This window comes from Tenrec ecaudatus, chromosome 1 (assembly GCF_050624435.1).
Source record: "Tenrec ecaudatus isolate mTenEca1 chromosome 1, mTenEca1.hap1, whole genome shotgun sequence".
Lineage (NCBI taxonomy): Eukaryota > Metazoa > Chordata > Mammalia > Afrosoricida > Tenrecidae > Tenrec > Tenrec ecaudatus.
The window spans coordinates 20,488,780-20,506,883 of NC_134530.1; the positions used below are offsets into that span (position 1 = coordinate 20,488,780).

Here is an 18,104-nt window from a genome sequence, read left to right on the forward strand (position 1 = left end):
GGAACATCCTATGTAGCAGAAATTCATCTTTAAGAGTAGAGAACCATGTTTGAAAATAAAAATTCAAAATAATAAAAATCTGTATTATAGTTTCTTCAGTTCTAAATATACTGATGTTCATAATTCCATGTCCTTAATATTTAAGAAATAAAGAATTGAAGACATAATATGACATTACTACTAGTATATTTTTTAAATGTACTTATTTTAATGAAATCTTCCATTCTAAGGGCAATTCTTTCAGGGTGTCTTCAGCTTTCATTAGAAATAGATTTCATCACTCGCCATAGAGGAATAGCATACTGTTATCCCAAAGGGCCAGTGCTCGTTATCATCCTGAACCATCAAAAACAGACATAGAAATTCTATGATTTCTATTTAAGAAATTGTTTTACTTGTGATTACATCTGGCATGAAACCTTCAACACTTCTGCGTTATTTTCTTTACACTGAAGTCCTGTTGAATATGTTATCATGAAGTTTGTTAACTTGTTCTTATTAAATTATTTAAAGCACTGGTGCTATGTTCAAATATCGGAAACGTCTTCCTGAATCACACTAGAAATCAGACCAGCTAAGCATGTTCATACCTCTACTATCATCAAAATGAGGTAGAATCAATAAGACTGAAGTTATTGACTTCCTGTACATGACTAATCTTCTGCCATCCAGATAGTAGGAATTTTTGTTGTGATTGTTAGTTCAAGACCATTGGTTTCAAGACCTCTCTAGACCTCAATTTGTTTAGCAAAGGTATGTGTATCCCTTTTTGGCTTCAATGATACTACTGGAAATTTATCTTTATTGATTCAAAAAGACCCAGTTTTCTCCAATTATGCTTGACCACACAATTATGTTCAACAAAACATCCGCCTCACTCTTGCCCTTGAGTCTCTCCCTGCAATCTGATCAGCATCTCAAATAATTACCTGTGAAATTCTTGGTTTTCATGGTCCTGGAAAAGTCAATGCCCTATATTTATTTTCTCTGCACACAGGAAGCAGCTCTGTTAACTTTCGGGCTGCTTGAAAGGATGGAGTTTTCAACCTATTCCCTGCTCAGATGGAGAAAGATGACACTGCTCAGAGGGAGACAATATGCTCCCATTAAGATTACAACCTTGTTTTTCCCCCCATGTCTTATACTGTCTGATGTCTCTGATCATCCACTTTTCTGTTGTCCATCCCCCAGGGAGGGGATTATATGTAGAACATTGTGATTGGTTCCCTCTTTTCCCCCCACCTTTCCCTTACCCTCCTGATATCTCTGCTCTCATTATTGGTTGTGAAGGGTTCATCTGTCCCGGATTTCCCGCGTTTCCAGCTCTTATGTCTACCAGTGTAAGGAAAAATTGTGAAACATGATAGTGGCGGGAGGAAGCATTAAAAAACTAGAGGAAAGTTGTATGTTTCATCAGTGTAATACTAAACCCCAACTAACTCGTCTCCTCCCCATGACCTTTATGTAAGGTGATGTCCTGTTGCCTAAAGATGACATATGGGTCTCCACTACACAATCCCCCTCATTCACAATCATATGATTTTTCATTCTTTGATGCGTGATGCCTGATCCTATGGACACTTCATGATCACACAGGCTGGTGTGCTTCTTCCATGTGGACTTTGTTGCTTTTCAGCTAGATGGTCGCTTGTTTGTCTTCATGCCTTTAAGATTCCAGATGTTATATATTTTTTTTATAGCTGGGCACCACCAGGTTTCTTCACTACATTTGCTTATGCACCTGCTTTGCCTTTAGCGAACATGTCAGGAAGGTGTGCATCTTGAATGCCAAGTGAATAGAACAAAGTGTTCTTGCATTGAGAAGAGTACTTGAGTAGAGGCCTAATGTCCATCTGCTAACTTAATACTAAACTTATAAATATATGCACATTGATCTATTTCCTGATGGTCATGTATAAATATATTTACATATATACATGCCTGTGTTTAGACATCTATAAATGCTTCTTTTCTACTATGCAGGGAGGGTGGGGGAGAGAAGGTAAAAAGGAGCAGCTGATACCAAAGGCTCAAGTAGAAAGAAAATGTTTTGAGAATGATGATGCAACAAATGTACAAGTGTGCTTGACACAGGGATGGATGTATGGATTGTGATAAGATTTGTATGGGCTCCCAATGAAATGATTTATAAATAAAAAGTTACAGCTTTGTAAACCCCATCATGGAGTTCAATCCAATGAGTCCGACTCACTTGATAACTGGGTAGTGAGTTGGTCACATAGGAATGCTGAGTGTCATCCATACTATTCCTCCAGTGGAAATTGTAGCCTCAATTCAAAACCCACTGCCATAGTGTCCACCTCACAATACACCAACAGTGATGAGTAACGAAGTGAAAGTATGGGAAATCCAGCAATGAAAACAATGTTCCAGTGTTACTTGTTGACGTGTTCCACAGAGACTATAGATGAGAGAGGTCAATAGTGAGAGATTAGAGGAGGACTGGGTGGTTGGAATTTTTAAAAGTATATTCCATATTTATAGATATATGTATAACAATGGTAAATACACTTAAATACATATTTGTGTCAAATCTATAAGTCTTCACGGTACACTCGAAGACTCCCAGACCACTCAACAAGCACCCATACTTCACTACTACTTCAGAATGTATTTTCATGTAAAGGAGAAATGGAATTTACTGTTGTTTCTTGTAACTGAACATGCTCTCTTTATATGACAGCCAAACTTGACAAATGGTTGGTTCATCAATACTTTTTAAAATACTATTCCATTAAAATCAATTGGACTTTTTCACTTATACTGGATTTTCAGTTAACCATCCTTGGAAAATGCTGACTCACCAGGAATGCATTCCCCACTTGTTCTAAATGCTGGCCTATGATGTTATTCACAAAGTATCACGTGTTCATGTCACCACCCATCTCAACTGAAGAGAAGATGGTGGCAGGAACATTTTCTCCATAATCTTAATTTCTGCATAATAACTTACTTTTTAAAAGACATTTTGAAATATTCAAATCATTTTATTAGGGGTGCTTACAGATCTTATCAGAATCCACCCATCCATCCATCGATTTTGTCAAGCTCATCTGTACATATGTGGCCATCATCATTTTTGAAACATTTTCTTTCTACTTGAGCCTTTGATATCACCTTCTCCTTCCTCCAACTCCTCTTTCATGAACACTTGATACTTGGTAAGTGCTCCTGCCCCCTGTATTACACTGACCAATGTCTCCCTTCACTCACCTTTCAGCTATCCATCTCCCAAGGGAGAGGTTAAATGTAGATCATTGTGAAGGGGTTCCCCCTTTCTCTCCCCACTTTCCCCTTAATCTCTTGGTATCTCTATTCTCATTATCTCAGTAACTTGAGCCCTTGATATCAGCTCCTCTTTTTACCTTTTCTCACCCCTCAGATTCTTGTGATGCCTTGATAAATTATAAATTAGTATGTTTATATCTTACACCATCCCTGTCTCCCTCCCTTTGCAGTGTCATCCCTCCTCATATCCCCACCTTCTCTGTACTCTCTTGGTATCCTTACTCCCATCTCTGTTTTCAAGGAATTCATCTGATCTGGCTTCTGTGTGTCCTGAGGTCTTATATGTACCTGTGTGCATACTCCAGACTAGTCCTCAGTGAAAGGCAGGATTGGGGTAATGATAAGGAGGGAGAGGAAGCTTCATGGAGTCATAGGAACATTGTGTGTTTCATTGGTGCTATACTGCACCCTGGTTGACACATCCATTCCTTGCAGCCCTTCTGTGAGGGGATGTCCCATTGTCTACGGATGGGTTTTGGGTCTCTGCTCCAATTCCCCTCATTCTCAGTAATGTTTGTTTGTTTGCCTTGGGTATTGTGAATACTGTTACCTTATCCTTATAATTGATGAAAAGTGAAAGCAAGGAGGGTGAAGCCTGAGGGTGAAGCCTGAAGGTGGCAAGGTTGGCAGCAGTTGGATAACAGAGATTCTCATAGTTTTTCTGCAGGACGGGCAATTCTGAAATTAGTAGAGAGTCAATGCAGAGTTTATATCAGTGGATGTCTACCCTCAGACTTGCCCTGTGGAGACATTGCCCTGATGAAAGTGAAGAACACACTATTGCTCTTGTGAAAACCCTAGAGAGATGAAGAGTGGAAAAAGCAGAGTAGAAGTAGGTGATGAATGTGTGAGGTTTTGAATTTTAATGCATTCAATAACTCATGGATTACGTCAGACAACTTGATATTTTAATTTAATTATTTAAGGTTTTAACTCTCCTTTAAAATGGGCATCAGAATTTGGGTTTAGGAGATGAAGGATATGATGGTTAAAGCTGTGGGTTTCCTTATCGAAGGCAGGTAGTGAGCTCTGGATGAAGCTCACAGCTTGTTGTTTCCCATGAACTAAGTTAAAATGTTATTTTACTGAACTTTGGTGTTTGAATAATTATTCTTCTTGTTATTGTTATAGAAAAATTACAAATATAGTAAAGATTTGTCCCACAAACCTCACACTTAGATGCATATCATTATCATCTCTATTCAGATTTTCACATTACCCATTTACACCAATTTGAGGCTCAGTATAAAACCATATGATTGTTGTGATGTTTTGTGGTGTCGTGTGATATAATATTATATACAAAAGTAGTAAACCAAGTATAAGATCCCATACCATCGAGCCTCCTGCAACTTCACAATACTATGGTCTCCTGTGTTCACTTTAAACCACTTCAATCCAGCTTCCTTTTGGCGCTTTACTTAAAACTTTCACCTTTGTTGCTGTCAGATGGTATGAGGGATACTCCTGTCTTGGGGACTTTGCACTGTCTGTATCTATTCCTCAATTGTTTTTTTCTCATGACGATCATCTTATCTGCCCTCTGATACCCTGCAAGAAGACTCCTTATCAGAAGTTATTATGCAAAGAAGCATTTCTGTTTTACTCTAACTTACGGACTTCTAATTGTGAATTAGGTGAAGATTATGGACCTGTCTAAATACTATGATTCACACACATTGTGATGTAACTTATCCACTGCAATCAGCCCATTTTTGCAACAACTCTGCCAATCCTTTTGTCATTGTCCCTCTACTTTACCAAGTATGATGTCTTTTTCCAGGAACTGGTCTTTCCTGCTAACATGTCCAAAGTACATGAGATGAATGTAAAGTGAGCATATCAGGTTGTGGTTGAAGAGGTGAGTGAGCTCACAGTCAGTAAGTCAGATGACATGTCAGAGAGCGGGCCACTGATGGCACCCAGGATCAGCAGACAATATGGCAAACTATTGACACTGGTTCAAAAACCAGAGGATGATGAACCAGATGTGTGATGCTGGCCCAGAAAGAAGGATCAAGGTTCACCATCAGGTCCACTTATATAGAAATTAAGTTATAACATGAAGAAATTGTCTTTCAATTACATCAGACCACTCTCAGTCTCTTCCACCATATTCCTGGCATTTTGTCATATTTTGGTGGTTGGCTAGGAGACCACAGACAGATTCAAGAGGGATGATGTTACATCGACTGTATGAATAAATGTATAGAAGAACATTTCCACTATCTTGAAGTACAGTGTTGCATCTTTCCTAATATCTATATGCCTGGAAGGAACTCCAATGAATACAAATAATATCCAATTTACATACCAACCACTGTAACTGGTGATGGAGAAAACGAAGAGCTCTACTAATTTATTTAATCTGAAATTGATTAATCATGAAATCAAGATGCATGATAATTTTGGGTGTGTGGAATGCGAAAGTTGAAAACAAAGAGGAAGGTAAAAAAGTTATTTTATATGGTTTTTGTGATAGAGGTGAAGTTAGAAAGCATGCAAGGGTTTTGATAGACTGATTATTTATTCATTGAAAATGTCTGTATATTAACAAGATACACAGCAGTGGTACACATCAACCTAGTCAAATGTAATACACAGGAATCAAATCGACACTATCCTCCAGGCCAGATGATGGAGAAGGTCAATGCTGTCATCCTAAATGAAGTCCTGGGCTGACCGTGGAATAGATCACCAATTGCTCATATGTAAGTTCATAAGGAAGCTGAAGAAAATTTAAACAAGCCCACAAAATTCAAAATGCAGTCTCGAACTTGTATATACCACATGATTTAGAGAACATCTCAAGAACAGTTTTGACATAGTGAACACTAAAGACAGAGATCTGGTAAGCTGTAGGATAACATCAGCAATGTCATGCATGAAGAAATTAAAAGGTCATCATAAAGCAGTGTGTTAGGCATGGTTCCCTGATTTTATATACAGAGAAGAGGACCCTGCTGACACCGAGGTGAAGCACTCATCTGGGTGCTAGAATGCATCCTCATTGGAAACAAGACCCGTGATATCTTGATATCTATAGCTATCTATTTATACACCTATCTATGTATCTATATCACACTTTCCCAAGAAATTCCCTTTATATATGTTATATTTCCTATCTACAGCTCTGTATCTCTATATCTATATAGATAGATGGAGAAATGAATAAGCACAATCTGGCTCAAATCCATGGGTCAGATGTTAAACTGGACTCTTAACATGACGCAGTAACTGCCATTGTTGGCAAACCAGGAAGCAAGAAGACCACCAGCAGAATGACCACAGGCTGGTATACATAGGGGCAGAAAAATTAAAGTTCAACAGGTCAGGCTTCTGCCTGCTGAGTAAAAAATCCAAGGTTTGCATTAATTATAGTAGGCCAATAATAGCTCCCAGATTGTGAGGCAAAATGGCAGGCCATTGGCTCAAGGCCAAAACACCAGAGTCATGAGACAGATGTAGGATCCAGATCCAAAAAGGAGGAAGTGGCAAGTCTACCTACAAAGTGTGCTTACATAAGAGTAAGCCACACCCCTGAGGAAACTTTCCTTCAATTACAGCAGAGCTATGACCTGCGTGATGAGGCTGTCTCCTCCCTTTTTCCTCTTACATCTGCTTTGCCATTCACAGGAAATACCATCATGGAGTTGTAGATGTTAAGTCACATCAGGGGCAAGCACCAATTGCTATACTACTAAGAATCCTGACGCAACCACGTTGACACAAAACCTGATTAACACATCACCAACCTAAATTTCAGTGGGTTTGAGGTCTCAAGTTGCCAGGTACTCTATGAGAGAAATATTTGACATTTTTTTAATCAAGATTACAGGCTGCGGAAACTTTGTGGAATTTTGGTCTACCCTCCAGGGTCATTGAGTAAGAACTGACTCCGCAGCAGTGAGTTGGATTGTGATTTCTTACCCACTAGGCATAAATTATCAAGAATCACCCATTCTGTATGATGTAATGCTGCTTCATGGTTTTTCAATGACTGAACAGGCATCTAGTGTATGTCAAGGCCACTTTGTGTTTATCTGTTGATGAACATTTGGTTTGTTTCTACCAGTTAGTACTTGCGAATACTGTTTTTGTAAGCATTCATATAACACTGTTTGTGTAAATACCTATAGTACCTACCAGTCAAATTGCTGGTCACTTGCTGCACCTAGGAGTAGCATTTGGAAGAACCAAGGATCTGTTCTTCACAATACTTGCACCCTTTCCCCACCAGCAATATGTGAAAGCTATAGGTGAGTGTTGGAAAATTTGGGTCAAAGTTTGATTAACTATTAATTCAAATGTTCCACAGACTTTTTGAAGCGCCCTAATAATCACGAATCTATAAAATCATAAAAAATTTAAAAAACAAATCATGGAATAGAAAGAAACACAGGATTTGATGCACTGGATATTTCTGTACAAATACTGAGTATCCTGTAATATTAGACCTTTTATTCAGGCTCTGTGGTGGGTCCCATCCACTATTTATCATCCTGTGGACTTATCAGGAGGGTATGACATTCATTGATGTGAATAGGCCAAACAAGAACAGTGTGTTGTGTAGTTCAACTGTAAAAAGTACAAAAACTCCCTAAAGCAGATGACAATCAGGCCAGAGGAGCCTCTTCCCTGCAACACTTCTTCCACTCCCCGTCCTCCATCGATTGCCTTAAGGGGCTCCTCCTTAGAAAGATTTCCCTTCTTCTCTCCTCAAGTCTTCAACTAGAGTGGATCCTTCTGTAATACACATGCAAACCTCTTTGTACTTTCTTTCCTCTTTATTTTTAACTGTTTTATTGTCGGTTCTTACAGCTCTTATCGCAATCCATACATCCATCATTGTATCAAGCACATTTGTATATATGTTGCCATTAACATTTTCAACACATTGTCTTTCGACTTGAGCCCTTGCTATCAGCTCCTCATTTTCTCATTCTCCCACCCTCCTTCTCTCCTGAACCCTTCACAATTTATTTTAAAACAAATACTATATCAATATATTCACGGGTTATATTCCCCATGCCTTGCCCCAACTGTATCTCTATTCAACCTCTTTTATGTCGTTCCTCCCTTCCCTCAAGAAGAGGATACATGTAGACAAATTGTGATCTGTTCCACCTGATTCCCCTCCATCACCCCCTCACACTCCTGGTATCCCTATTTTACTTTGTACTTTCCATTCACAGAACAGAAAGCTACCAAATGAACAGATTCCCATTCAGATAACACTTAGCATATCACAGGTGTCATTGATTTTAATTAGCAAATCAGTCTCAAATAATAATATAGTATTTGTAATGTCATTGTGCTATATTAGGTATCATTATATTATATGATATTATGAAATATAATGTCAATATTATGTATGAACCATCTTATGGACATTGTGACATTTGGGCTTTTTATTTATTTTGACCTGTAGATGTGTAGAAACTCACTGAGAATATCCTATCATCTTACTTCCCTTCTTGCATCCCTACCTACAGGGATGGCTTTCCATTTACTCAGAGTCTACTGTCAATAGAAGACATGGTAAAAATACAGTAGTGAGGCTGGTGGAGCTCTATGTGATCATAAAATCCTGGCATCTTGGTAAACGATGTAGAGCTGTGATTTAGGCCTTTGGAGAAGGAAATGCACCTTTAAGTAATCATTAGACATTACCCTGCATGCTAGAGACACGCCACAATAGAGATGACTGCCTTCTGGGAAGAAGTTGTCCAGTGAGATAAAGCTGTACACAGAACTCCACGTTGTCTCCCAGGGGTCAAACTGGCACACGTTTGAATTTTGTTCTCTTAGCTCCAGAGAAATAAAATTCTCAGGGAATGTAAGACAAAAGAATACTTCATAATGAGGCACAAGGGATTTCATCCACTAGAGCCAAAGGACTGTAAATACTTCCTACAAACTGACCAAGATCTACTTGATTCATCTATGTGATAAGAAAACACAATTGTACCTTCTAGAAGCCTCATGAGTGGGCTCATCTCCATGTTCTTCCTGGGGGCACAACCTCTGACTTTAGCGGTGGCACATGGGAGAAACAGCACTGGTGAAGTCTTCTCTGGATGAACTACAACATCATCGCAGATGCCTGGAGATTGGTGATGTGTGATGGCCTTCTCTTATTCGTAGTATCTGTAGGTGTATCAACAGATATAACAAATAAAAGCAAGTTTAATGGATAAAGTCCTGATAAGTTAGAGTCTCTGACCCCAGAGACTGATTCTGGCTACATGACAATGTCTTCTTTCTCTCATCTGTCTTCCCCGGTGCTGGCTCTCATTCCTGCAACCTCCTTCTCTCAACAGTCTTCCTTGCTTCACTGCATTAACGTGTCTGTTAACCTCATTCAACTACTTATTCACATACTAACTCACAAAACTATCATTTAGCATTAAATTTCAGTCTGGACACAAAGAAATGAGTAGACATTTTCCCTTCTTGCAAGTATCTTACATTCTCCGTAAGGCAACAGACGGTAAGTGCGTGCTTATCCCGGCTCTGCAATCCTACTGAAATGGATCATAATATTGTTGTCCTTCCTGGGGACTTTTTGTGACGGTTTCACAGAGAGATGATGGTCACACTGAGCTTTGAAGGAGGAAACAGGAGGGGAGTAGTGTTGGGATTATTAAAACCATAAGATATGCACTCAATATTGCTCATAATCATTAATGCTTGATGAACAAGGAAACAAGGGATAGAAAGTAAAGCATGAGGGTGTACAGGTAGCAGCAGCCATGTAACACACAACTTTATATGTTTCCTAAGGGAGGACAATGCTAAAATTAGAGGCGAGTCAAGGCAGAATTGGCAGCACAGTCTGTCTGCAGTCAGACTTGCCTTGGAGACATTGCTCTGTCCATGTGCAGAGCAGACTCCTGCTCCTGGGAAACCTGTAGAGAGATGAAGAGTGGAAAAAGCACAGTAGAGGTGAGAGATGAATCTGTGATGCTTGGAAGTATAATGCATCCCCAAATCCACTGAGTAGTACGACTCAGCTTGACATTTCAAATTACTTATTTTTTTAAGTTATTTATTTTTTATCTCTTCTATAAAATTGGCTTCAGAATTTGGGTTTAAGAGATGCAGAATATGTGATGTATAGCTTTGATTTTTCTAGTCCAAGGCAGGTAGTGAACTCTGGGTCAATTTATAGCTTGTTGTCTTCAAGGTATTTGCATTGGACTCATTTTAAAATTTGTACTTTACTTTACTCTTTCAGCAGTTTTTTTAATACTTATTTATTGTGATGTATTTTTCTTTTTTAAAATAAACGTGTTAGGACCCAATCCAGATATCATGCCGTTCTATAGTTCAATCACATCAAGCAATGCTGTATATCATCAGTTGCAAAACAGTTTTTTCCTTCTTGTGCTTCTTGATATCAGCTCCCTCTTATTTTTTCCCTGCCCCCATTTGATGCCCTGCCATCCCCGGCAGGAACTGTTTTTCTAGTTATTTTTCTTACCATAATTAAGATACAGGAATAACCTGGTTATTCAACAGAGTATTGAAGAAATAACCACAGTAGATTAAAATAATAATTTGTCTTCAATGGTTAAAATCTTGTCATTAGAGCTCTCTACTAGGTGCACATTCTGGTTGTTAATATTTAATTGTTTTCTATTTTTCTTCATATTGGGATTTATCTCTGTTGTATTTTGTCTCTTGGTAACTCCCTTGACTCTTAGTGATGTATTTTCTTATGTTCTTGGTGACATGCAACCCAGCATGGTTGACACTCTAGAGATAATAGGTTTGTTTGTTTTATTTAATAGAAAAATTACAAATGTAGTAAAGATATTTCCCATAAAGCTTTCACTTAGATACCTATTATCATCTCTATCCAGAATTCTGCATTTATTTGTCGGACTTCTTGGACTCCTGTGGCTGTAACAGGTTCCCTGATATTTTTTCTTGTTTGATGGCCATGTAAGTATTGTCATGTGTTGGTTAACTATTTTGTAAAATGTCTCTCACTTGGTATTTGTTTGATGTTTAGTCTCATGGGAAGATTGGAATTATGGAGTTTAAATTTTTTAAATGTTGTTTTCTTGGTTTTTTGGAAGAAGACCTCAAGGGTTAAATATCAAGTTCATCTATCAGTTTTTTTCAATAGCTATACACTGGTTTAGACCCTGATTAAAATTGTATTAAGTATATAAATCTAGTTGGGAAGATTTTACAATTCACAGTATTAGTGACCCTTCCAACTCATGAACAGAGGGGATCGGTGTCTTTGGTCCTTTCATTTCTCTCACTGGTAACATGTAGTTTTTAGAAGATTGATTTTGTTTGCGTTTTGATCTTTTATTGCCATGGCCTCCCAATTTCATTTTGATAGATCGCTGGTCATTATTGTTACATGGAAATGTACTTGAGGGTTTATCTTTATTTTTCAAGCTATCATTTTCCTCTCCTTATCATTTTTAGTATTTTTCTGTTTGTGGCTGTTTCTTTTGGTTTTCTACATCGACAGAGTTGTCTTCTGTGAACAAAGACAGCTTTATTTCTACCTTCCCAGGTTATGTGGTTTGTATTTTTTAAGTTTGTGTTATTGTGTTTTTTAGGACTTGCATTTAAATAAGAGGGTTAGGAGGGGCTATCCTTGCCCTGTTATGAATCCAAGGGGGGAAAATTCTAAATTTTCACCTTAAACATGACCCTAGTGGTAAGTTTCATAGATGTACTCTATCAAACTTTTAAAACTTTTTTTCAACTTTTCCAGGGAGGATTAAAATGTAAGTAATAATTTTGAATGCTATCAAATGCTTATTGTGATTTGACTTTATGACTTCTTTTCCTTTAGTAGATGTTTACTTTATCTACATTTAGTTTTTTAACTAGTTGATATAGGATGTTACATAAACTGATTTTCAAATTTTGTACCACTCTCTCATTGCTGGAATAAATACCACTTAGTTGTAGTGTATTATACATGTCATACACAGTTGTATTCAACTATTTAGTATTTTGTTGAAGAATATTTCATTTTCATGGATAATATTAATGGTAGTCTTCCTTTGTTAGATATTTGTACCTGGTTTTGATATTACTCACTGACTTTGAATCTATTCTGACTCATAGAGACCCTTTAGGACAGAGTATAATTGTCCCCATGAGGTCCCAAGACTTTTACTGTCCATGGAGCAGAAAGCCTCATCTTTCTCCCATGCAGTGGCTGGTGATTTCAGACTGCTGATCTTGTTGAAGCTTATTGATAATTCACTATCCCTCCAGGACTCCTGGATTTGATATTAGGGTACTGCTGACGTCACAGAATGAATTTGGAAACATTCCCTCAGCTCTTGCTTTCTGAAAGAGATTATAGAGAATTTATAGAATTACTATTTTTGTAAAGCTTACACAATCATTTCACATATATATTAAATAATCATTGCATTTAACATCAAAATGCCTCCTAAATGAACTGAATTTTGGAAAAGCAATGAAATGTTCCTTTTTAAAAAGTTTCGTCCATTTATATATATGAGTATTTAAATTAATTACTAATATTTTAATATCTCCATAATATAGTGCAGGAATTCATTTAGATCACACATATAAATATGTATCTACTTTGGTAATTCAAGTATTTTTACTTTTCTGGGTATTGTGGGGTTTAGAACTTGGTAATATAACCTTACTGCTCCTGATTCTTACATACTTTGTAATAATCTCCTTTCTTCCCCAGTTGTCTACTTAATTCTTCCTTTCCTCTCAGTAGACTGGCTTTCTTTTACATGGCAGAAAATGGCCGCAAATGAAATCTGTGCCCAAGGGATTCCTGGTTTTTTAAATACCCAAAGACCTGGCTTTGGATTACTGACTCTCAATTCAGTTCTCACAGGAGAGCAAAACTGACTTTTTTTTTAGTGCTGTTTTGTTCTTGAATTGGCTCAGCCTCCATAATACACCATCATAGATCAATGTGGAGAGAGCAGGAGCAGTTACCAGTACATGAGATACACGCTGAGCAGATACCTTAAGCTTCCCTTTCCTGTCCAAAAAGGGAAATATTATACCGCCTACAAATGGAGAGAAGAGCAAATTTTGTGAAACGCTGAATTATATACTATTCATGTACATTATATTAGTATATACAAATAACACTACAGTGCATGGCATAACAATATTGATGCTGTCACGTGTCACCAAGTCAACCCCAACTCTGAATGAACCCACATGTGCAGAGTAGAACTGGGCTTTGGGATTTTCAAGGCTGTGACCTTTGGGAAGCAGATCACCAGGCTTGCCTTTAGATTTCTCCGTGTTGATTGTAAATGCCAAACGTTAACTAGTAGTCAAGTGCTTGCTCATTTGTACCACGTGGCAGCTCAGTAAAATACATTAGGATATGATATAATGTGGTATGTTATAATAATACATATAAAATTATAAATGACATTTAAGTTCTTTATCATGAAGTCTTCTACAACCTCACAACAATCTGACCTCATATTTACATCACTTTTTATTACAACTTCAGTCCAGATTCCTTTTTTGCACCTCAGGTACACAACACCGTGGTGTTAGAGGGGTGAGGAATAGTCCTGTGTCGGGGGAGCACAGGCACTGTCTCTGTACAACGTGTTCTTCTCGTGACTAGCATCCTGACTACATTCAGGTTTCTGCTGTGAGCCTCTGTATCACAAGGGAATATACTAAGAAGCACGTCTTTTTACTCTGTAAGTTGCTTATGTCTTTCTGTGAATTAAATGATGTACAAACTTGAACCAATATTCAAGAAATTATACACATTCTGTAATAACTCGTCAACTACAATTCCCTGATGTATTGTAGATCATCCCTCTAACACCTTGTGTTTCCTGTTTCCATTCCTTGTTCCTCCATAACACTCTGAATTCTGTTCCTGGCAAGTGATGTCCACTTGAACTTACATAGTTGATTACTGGTACTTGGATGGGAGTTCTGTTCTAGACATGACTGCTATTTGCCTGCTCCATGTGTCTGTTGCATCAATTGTCTTTGCATTTCCAATACTCTTCCAACCTCTGTAAAGGAAGAGCGCAATCCTTGCATCTTATGCTGTTCACATCAAATAAGAGTAAGAATTTTTATTTTTTTCACTGAGGTTTCCACAACTTTCAAGAAGACTTGGCATAAAATATTTAGTGAAATACATTTGTTGAATGAACAATCAAAATCTTAAGTAATTTTTAGAGAAAAATAAAGTTTTAGGGAAAAGATGGTAATAGAACAAAGGACAACTAGACAGTTTGAGCATCAAAGAGAATATTGAGCACATGAGATTAAAGAATATGGGATATACAGATAAGAATAGGGATTAATTAATTGATTGTTTTAAATAGAAATGACAGTACATCCTTAAACTGTTGTTAAGAGCTTATGGCAGAGTTTGCAATGCTCTTGTCTCTCTCCCAGTAGTTTCATCAGCCACATGGAACCAGGAAACCAAACTCAGGTTCCAGAATTCATCCTTCTGGGGCTTTCTGAAGAGGCAGAGCTGCAGCCCCTCCTCTTTGGACTGTTCCTCTCCATGTACCTGGTCACCTTCACTGGGAACCTGCTCATCATTCTGGCCATCGCCACAGACTCCCACCTCCACACACCCATGTACTTCTTCCTCTCCAACCTCTCCTTTGCTGACATCTGTTTCACCTCCACCACTGTCCCAAAGATGCTGATAAACATCCAGATGCGGACCAAAGTAATTACATATGAAGATTGCATCACCCAGATGTATTTTTTCATGCTTTTTGGGGGATTAGACAACTTCCTGTTGACAGTGATGGCCTATGATCGGTTTTTGGCCATCTGTCACCCAATGCACTATATGGTCATCATGAACCCAAGATTCTGTGGCCTCCTGCTTCTGACCTCCTGGGTATTGTCATTTTTGCAGTCTCTATTAAATGGTTTATTGCTTTTGCGCCTATCTTTTTGTACAGAATTGGAAATCCCTCATTTTTTCTGTGAATTTAATCAGATCATCCAACTTGCTTGTTCTGACACATTCCTCAATGACTTAGTCATGTATTTAGTAAGTGCAGCTCTGGGTGTTATTCCATTCAGTGGGATCCTTTTCTCTTACATGAAGATTGTGTCCTCCATTTTGAAAATGTCATCAGCTGAGGGCAAATCTAAAGCCTTTTCCACCTGTGGGTCTCACGTCTCCGTGGTTTCTTTGTTCTATGGTACAGCTTTAGGGGTTTATCTCAGTTCTGCTGCTATTGAAAACTCCAGGGCCACTGCAATAGCCTCAGTGATGTACACTGTAGCCACACCCATGCTGAATCCTTTTATCTACAGTCTGAGAAATAAAGACATAAAGCAAGCCCTAAGAAAATTTTTCAGCTGAGGAACATCCCATATAACAGAAACAAAATTCAAAATAATAAAAGTCTGTACTGTGATTTCCTCAATTCTAAATGTGCTTATCTACATAATTCAGTCTCCTTAATATTTAAGACAGAATATGAACAATTGAAGACATAATACAAAAATACTTCCAGTGTATTTTCTTAAAAATGTATTTACTTTAACCAAATCTTCATTTCAATGTGAAATTTTTAAGATGCTTCAGCTATACATAAGAAATAGATTATTTATGACTAGCCATTGAGGAATTGCATACAATTATCCCAGGGACCAGTGCTCATTATTATCCTGAGCCATTAAAAACAGGCACAGAATTTCTTTGATTCTTATTTTGGAAAACATTTTTCTTGTAATTACATCTGTGTTACACCTTCAACCCACCTGGGTATTTTGTTTATGCTGAAGTCCTGTTGAATATATTGAGCATGAAATTTGTAAACCTGTTTTTATGAAATTATTCAAAGCACTAGTGGAATGTTTAAACATTGAAAGTGGCTTCCAGAACCACACTGAAAACCACACCTGATTAGAATGTTCATATCGCTTCTATCATCAGAAAGATGGCAGAATCAAAAAGACTGAAGTTATTGACTCCCTTACCTGACTAATCTTCTGCCATCCAGACAGTAGGAAATTCTGTTGTAATAGTTAGTTCAATACCATTGTTTTCAAGACCTCTCTAGTCCTCCATTTGTTTAACAAAGGTATGCGTATTCCTTCTTGGCTTCAATGATATCATTGGAAATTGGACTTTCTTGTTTCAAACTAACCCAGTGCTCTCCAATTGTGCTTGATCACAAAATTATCTTCATCAAGGCATTGGCCTCACGTATGCCCTTGAGTCTCTCCCTGCGATCTCATCAAGATCTCAAATAATTACATGTGAAACTGTTAGTTTCATGATCCCTTTATTTTCTCTGCACACAGGAAGCAGCTCAGTTGAGTTAAGTTTTGGGCTACTTGAAAGGTTAGAGTTTCGAGCCTATTCACTGCTCAGAGGGAGAAATATGAGACACTATGCTCCCGTTTAGATTACAGCGTAATTTTTTTTGCATGTTTACACTGTCTGATGTCTCCATTCATCCACTTTTCTGTTGTCTGTCCTCAAGGGAGGAGGTTATATGTAAACCATTGTGATCAGTTCTCCCTTTCTCCCCCACATTCCCTTTACCCTCCTGGTATGGCTACTCTCTTTGTAGGTCCTGAAGGGTTTATCTGTCCTGGATTCCCTGTGCTTCCAGGTCTTATGTGTACCAGTGTAAGATAGAATTGGGATTATGATAGTGGGGGGAGGAAGCATTAGGGAGCTAGAGTGATGATATATGTTTAATTGGTGTTATACTGCACCCTAACTGGCTCATCTCCTTCCCATGAGCCATCTGTAAGGGGATAGTCACTTGCCTACAGATGGGCTTTGGGTCTCCCCTCACCATTCCCCCTCATTCACAATGATATAATTTTTCGTTTTTTGGTGCCTGAAACTTGATCCTATTGACACCTTGTGATCACACAGGCTGGTGTGCTTCTTCCAGGTGGGCTTTGTTTCTTCTCAGCCGGATGGGCGCTCATTTATCTTCATGTCTTTAAAACTCCAGATGCTATATCATTTCATAGATGGCCTCCATCAGCTTTCTTCACCATATTTGCTTATGTACCTGCTTTGTCTTCAGCAATCATGTTTGGAAGGTAAGTATCATGGAATGCCAGGTTAATAGAATAAAGTGTTCTTATATTGAGGGAGTACCTGAGTACAGGTGCAATCACCATTGGCTACCTTAATCCTAAACCCATAATAGTCATATAGATAGTCATATAGATATATATTTACATATGCAAATGTCTCTATTTAAACCTCTGTCAATGCCCTTTGCCGCCTAGGAACGGAGGTTGAGGGGAGCTAGGGGAAAAGTGAGGAGCTGCTACCAAGGGTTCAAGTAGAAAGCATATATTTTGAGAATGATGATGGCAACAAATGTACAGATGTACTTGAAACAATGTATGTTTGTATGGATTGTGATAAGAGTTGTACGGGCCCTCAATAAAATGATTTCTATTAAAAATGCAGCTTTGTAAACTGTATCGCACAGTTCAGTGCAATGAGTCAGACTCACTTGATAGCAGGGGAAGTGGGTTGGTCATACAGGAATTCTGAGTACCAACCCCCTATTCCTTCAATGAAAAATGTAGACTCGATTCAAACCCACTGTCATGGGGTCCACCTCACAACACACAGACAGTGATGACTAACTGCCTCATAGGATGTCTGACCCTGAAATCTTTACAGAGAGCCAGACTACCACAGTTTTCAACAAAGGAGCAGATAGTGGATTTGAATCTCCATTTTTGGGTAGCAGTTTAGCACTTTAACTAGGAGAATGCCACATTTTCTTATATAATGAGTGAACAAGTTGATT

General features: G+C 38.1%; 1 protein-coding gene across 1 annotated transcript; it reads left to right on the plus strand.

Moving 5' to 3' along the window:
• The first annotated feature begins 14,692 nt into the window (after positions 1–14,692).
• Positions 14,693–15,670, plus strand: LOC142432362 (olfactory receptor-like protein OLF4). The gene has a single exon (XM_075537516.1). The coding sequence runs from the start codon at positions 14,750–14,752 to the stop codon at positions 15,668–15,670; it is 921 nt and encodes a 306-aa protein (XP_075393631.1). The 5' UTR covers positions 14,693–14,749.
• The last annotated feature ends 2,434 nt before the right edge of the window (positions 15,671–18,104 follow it).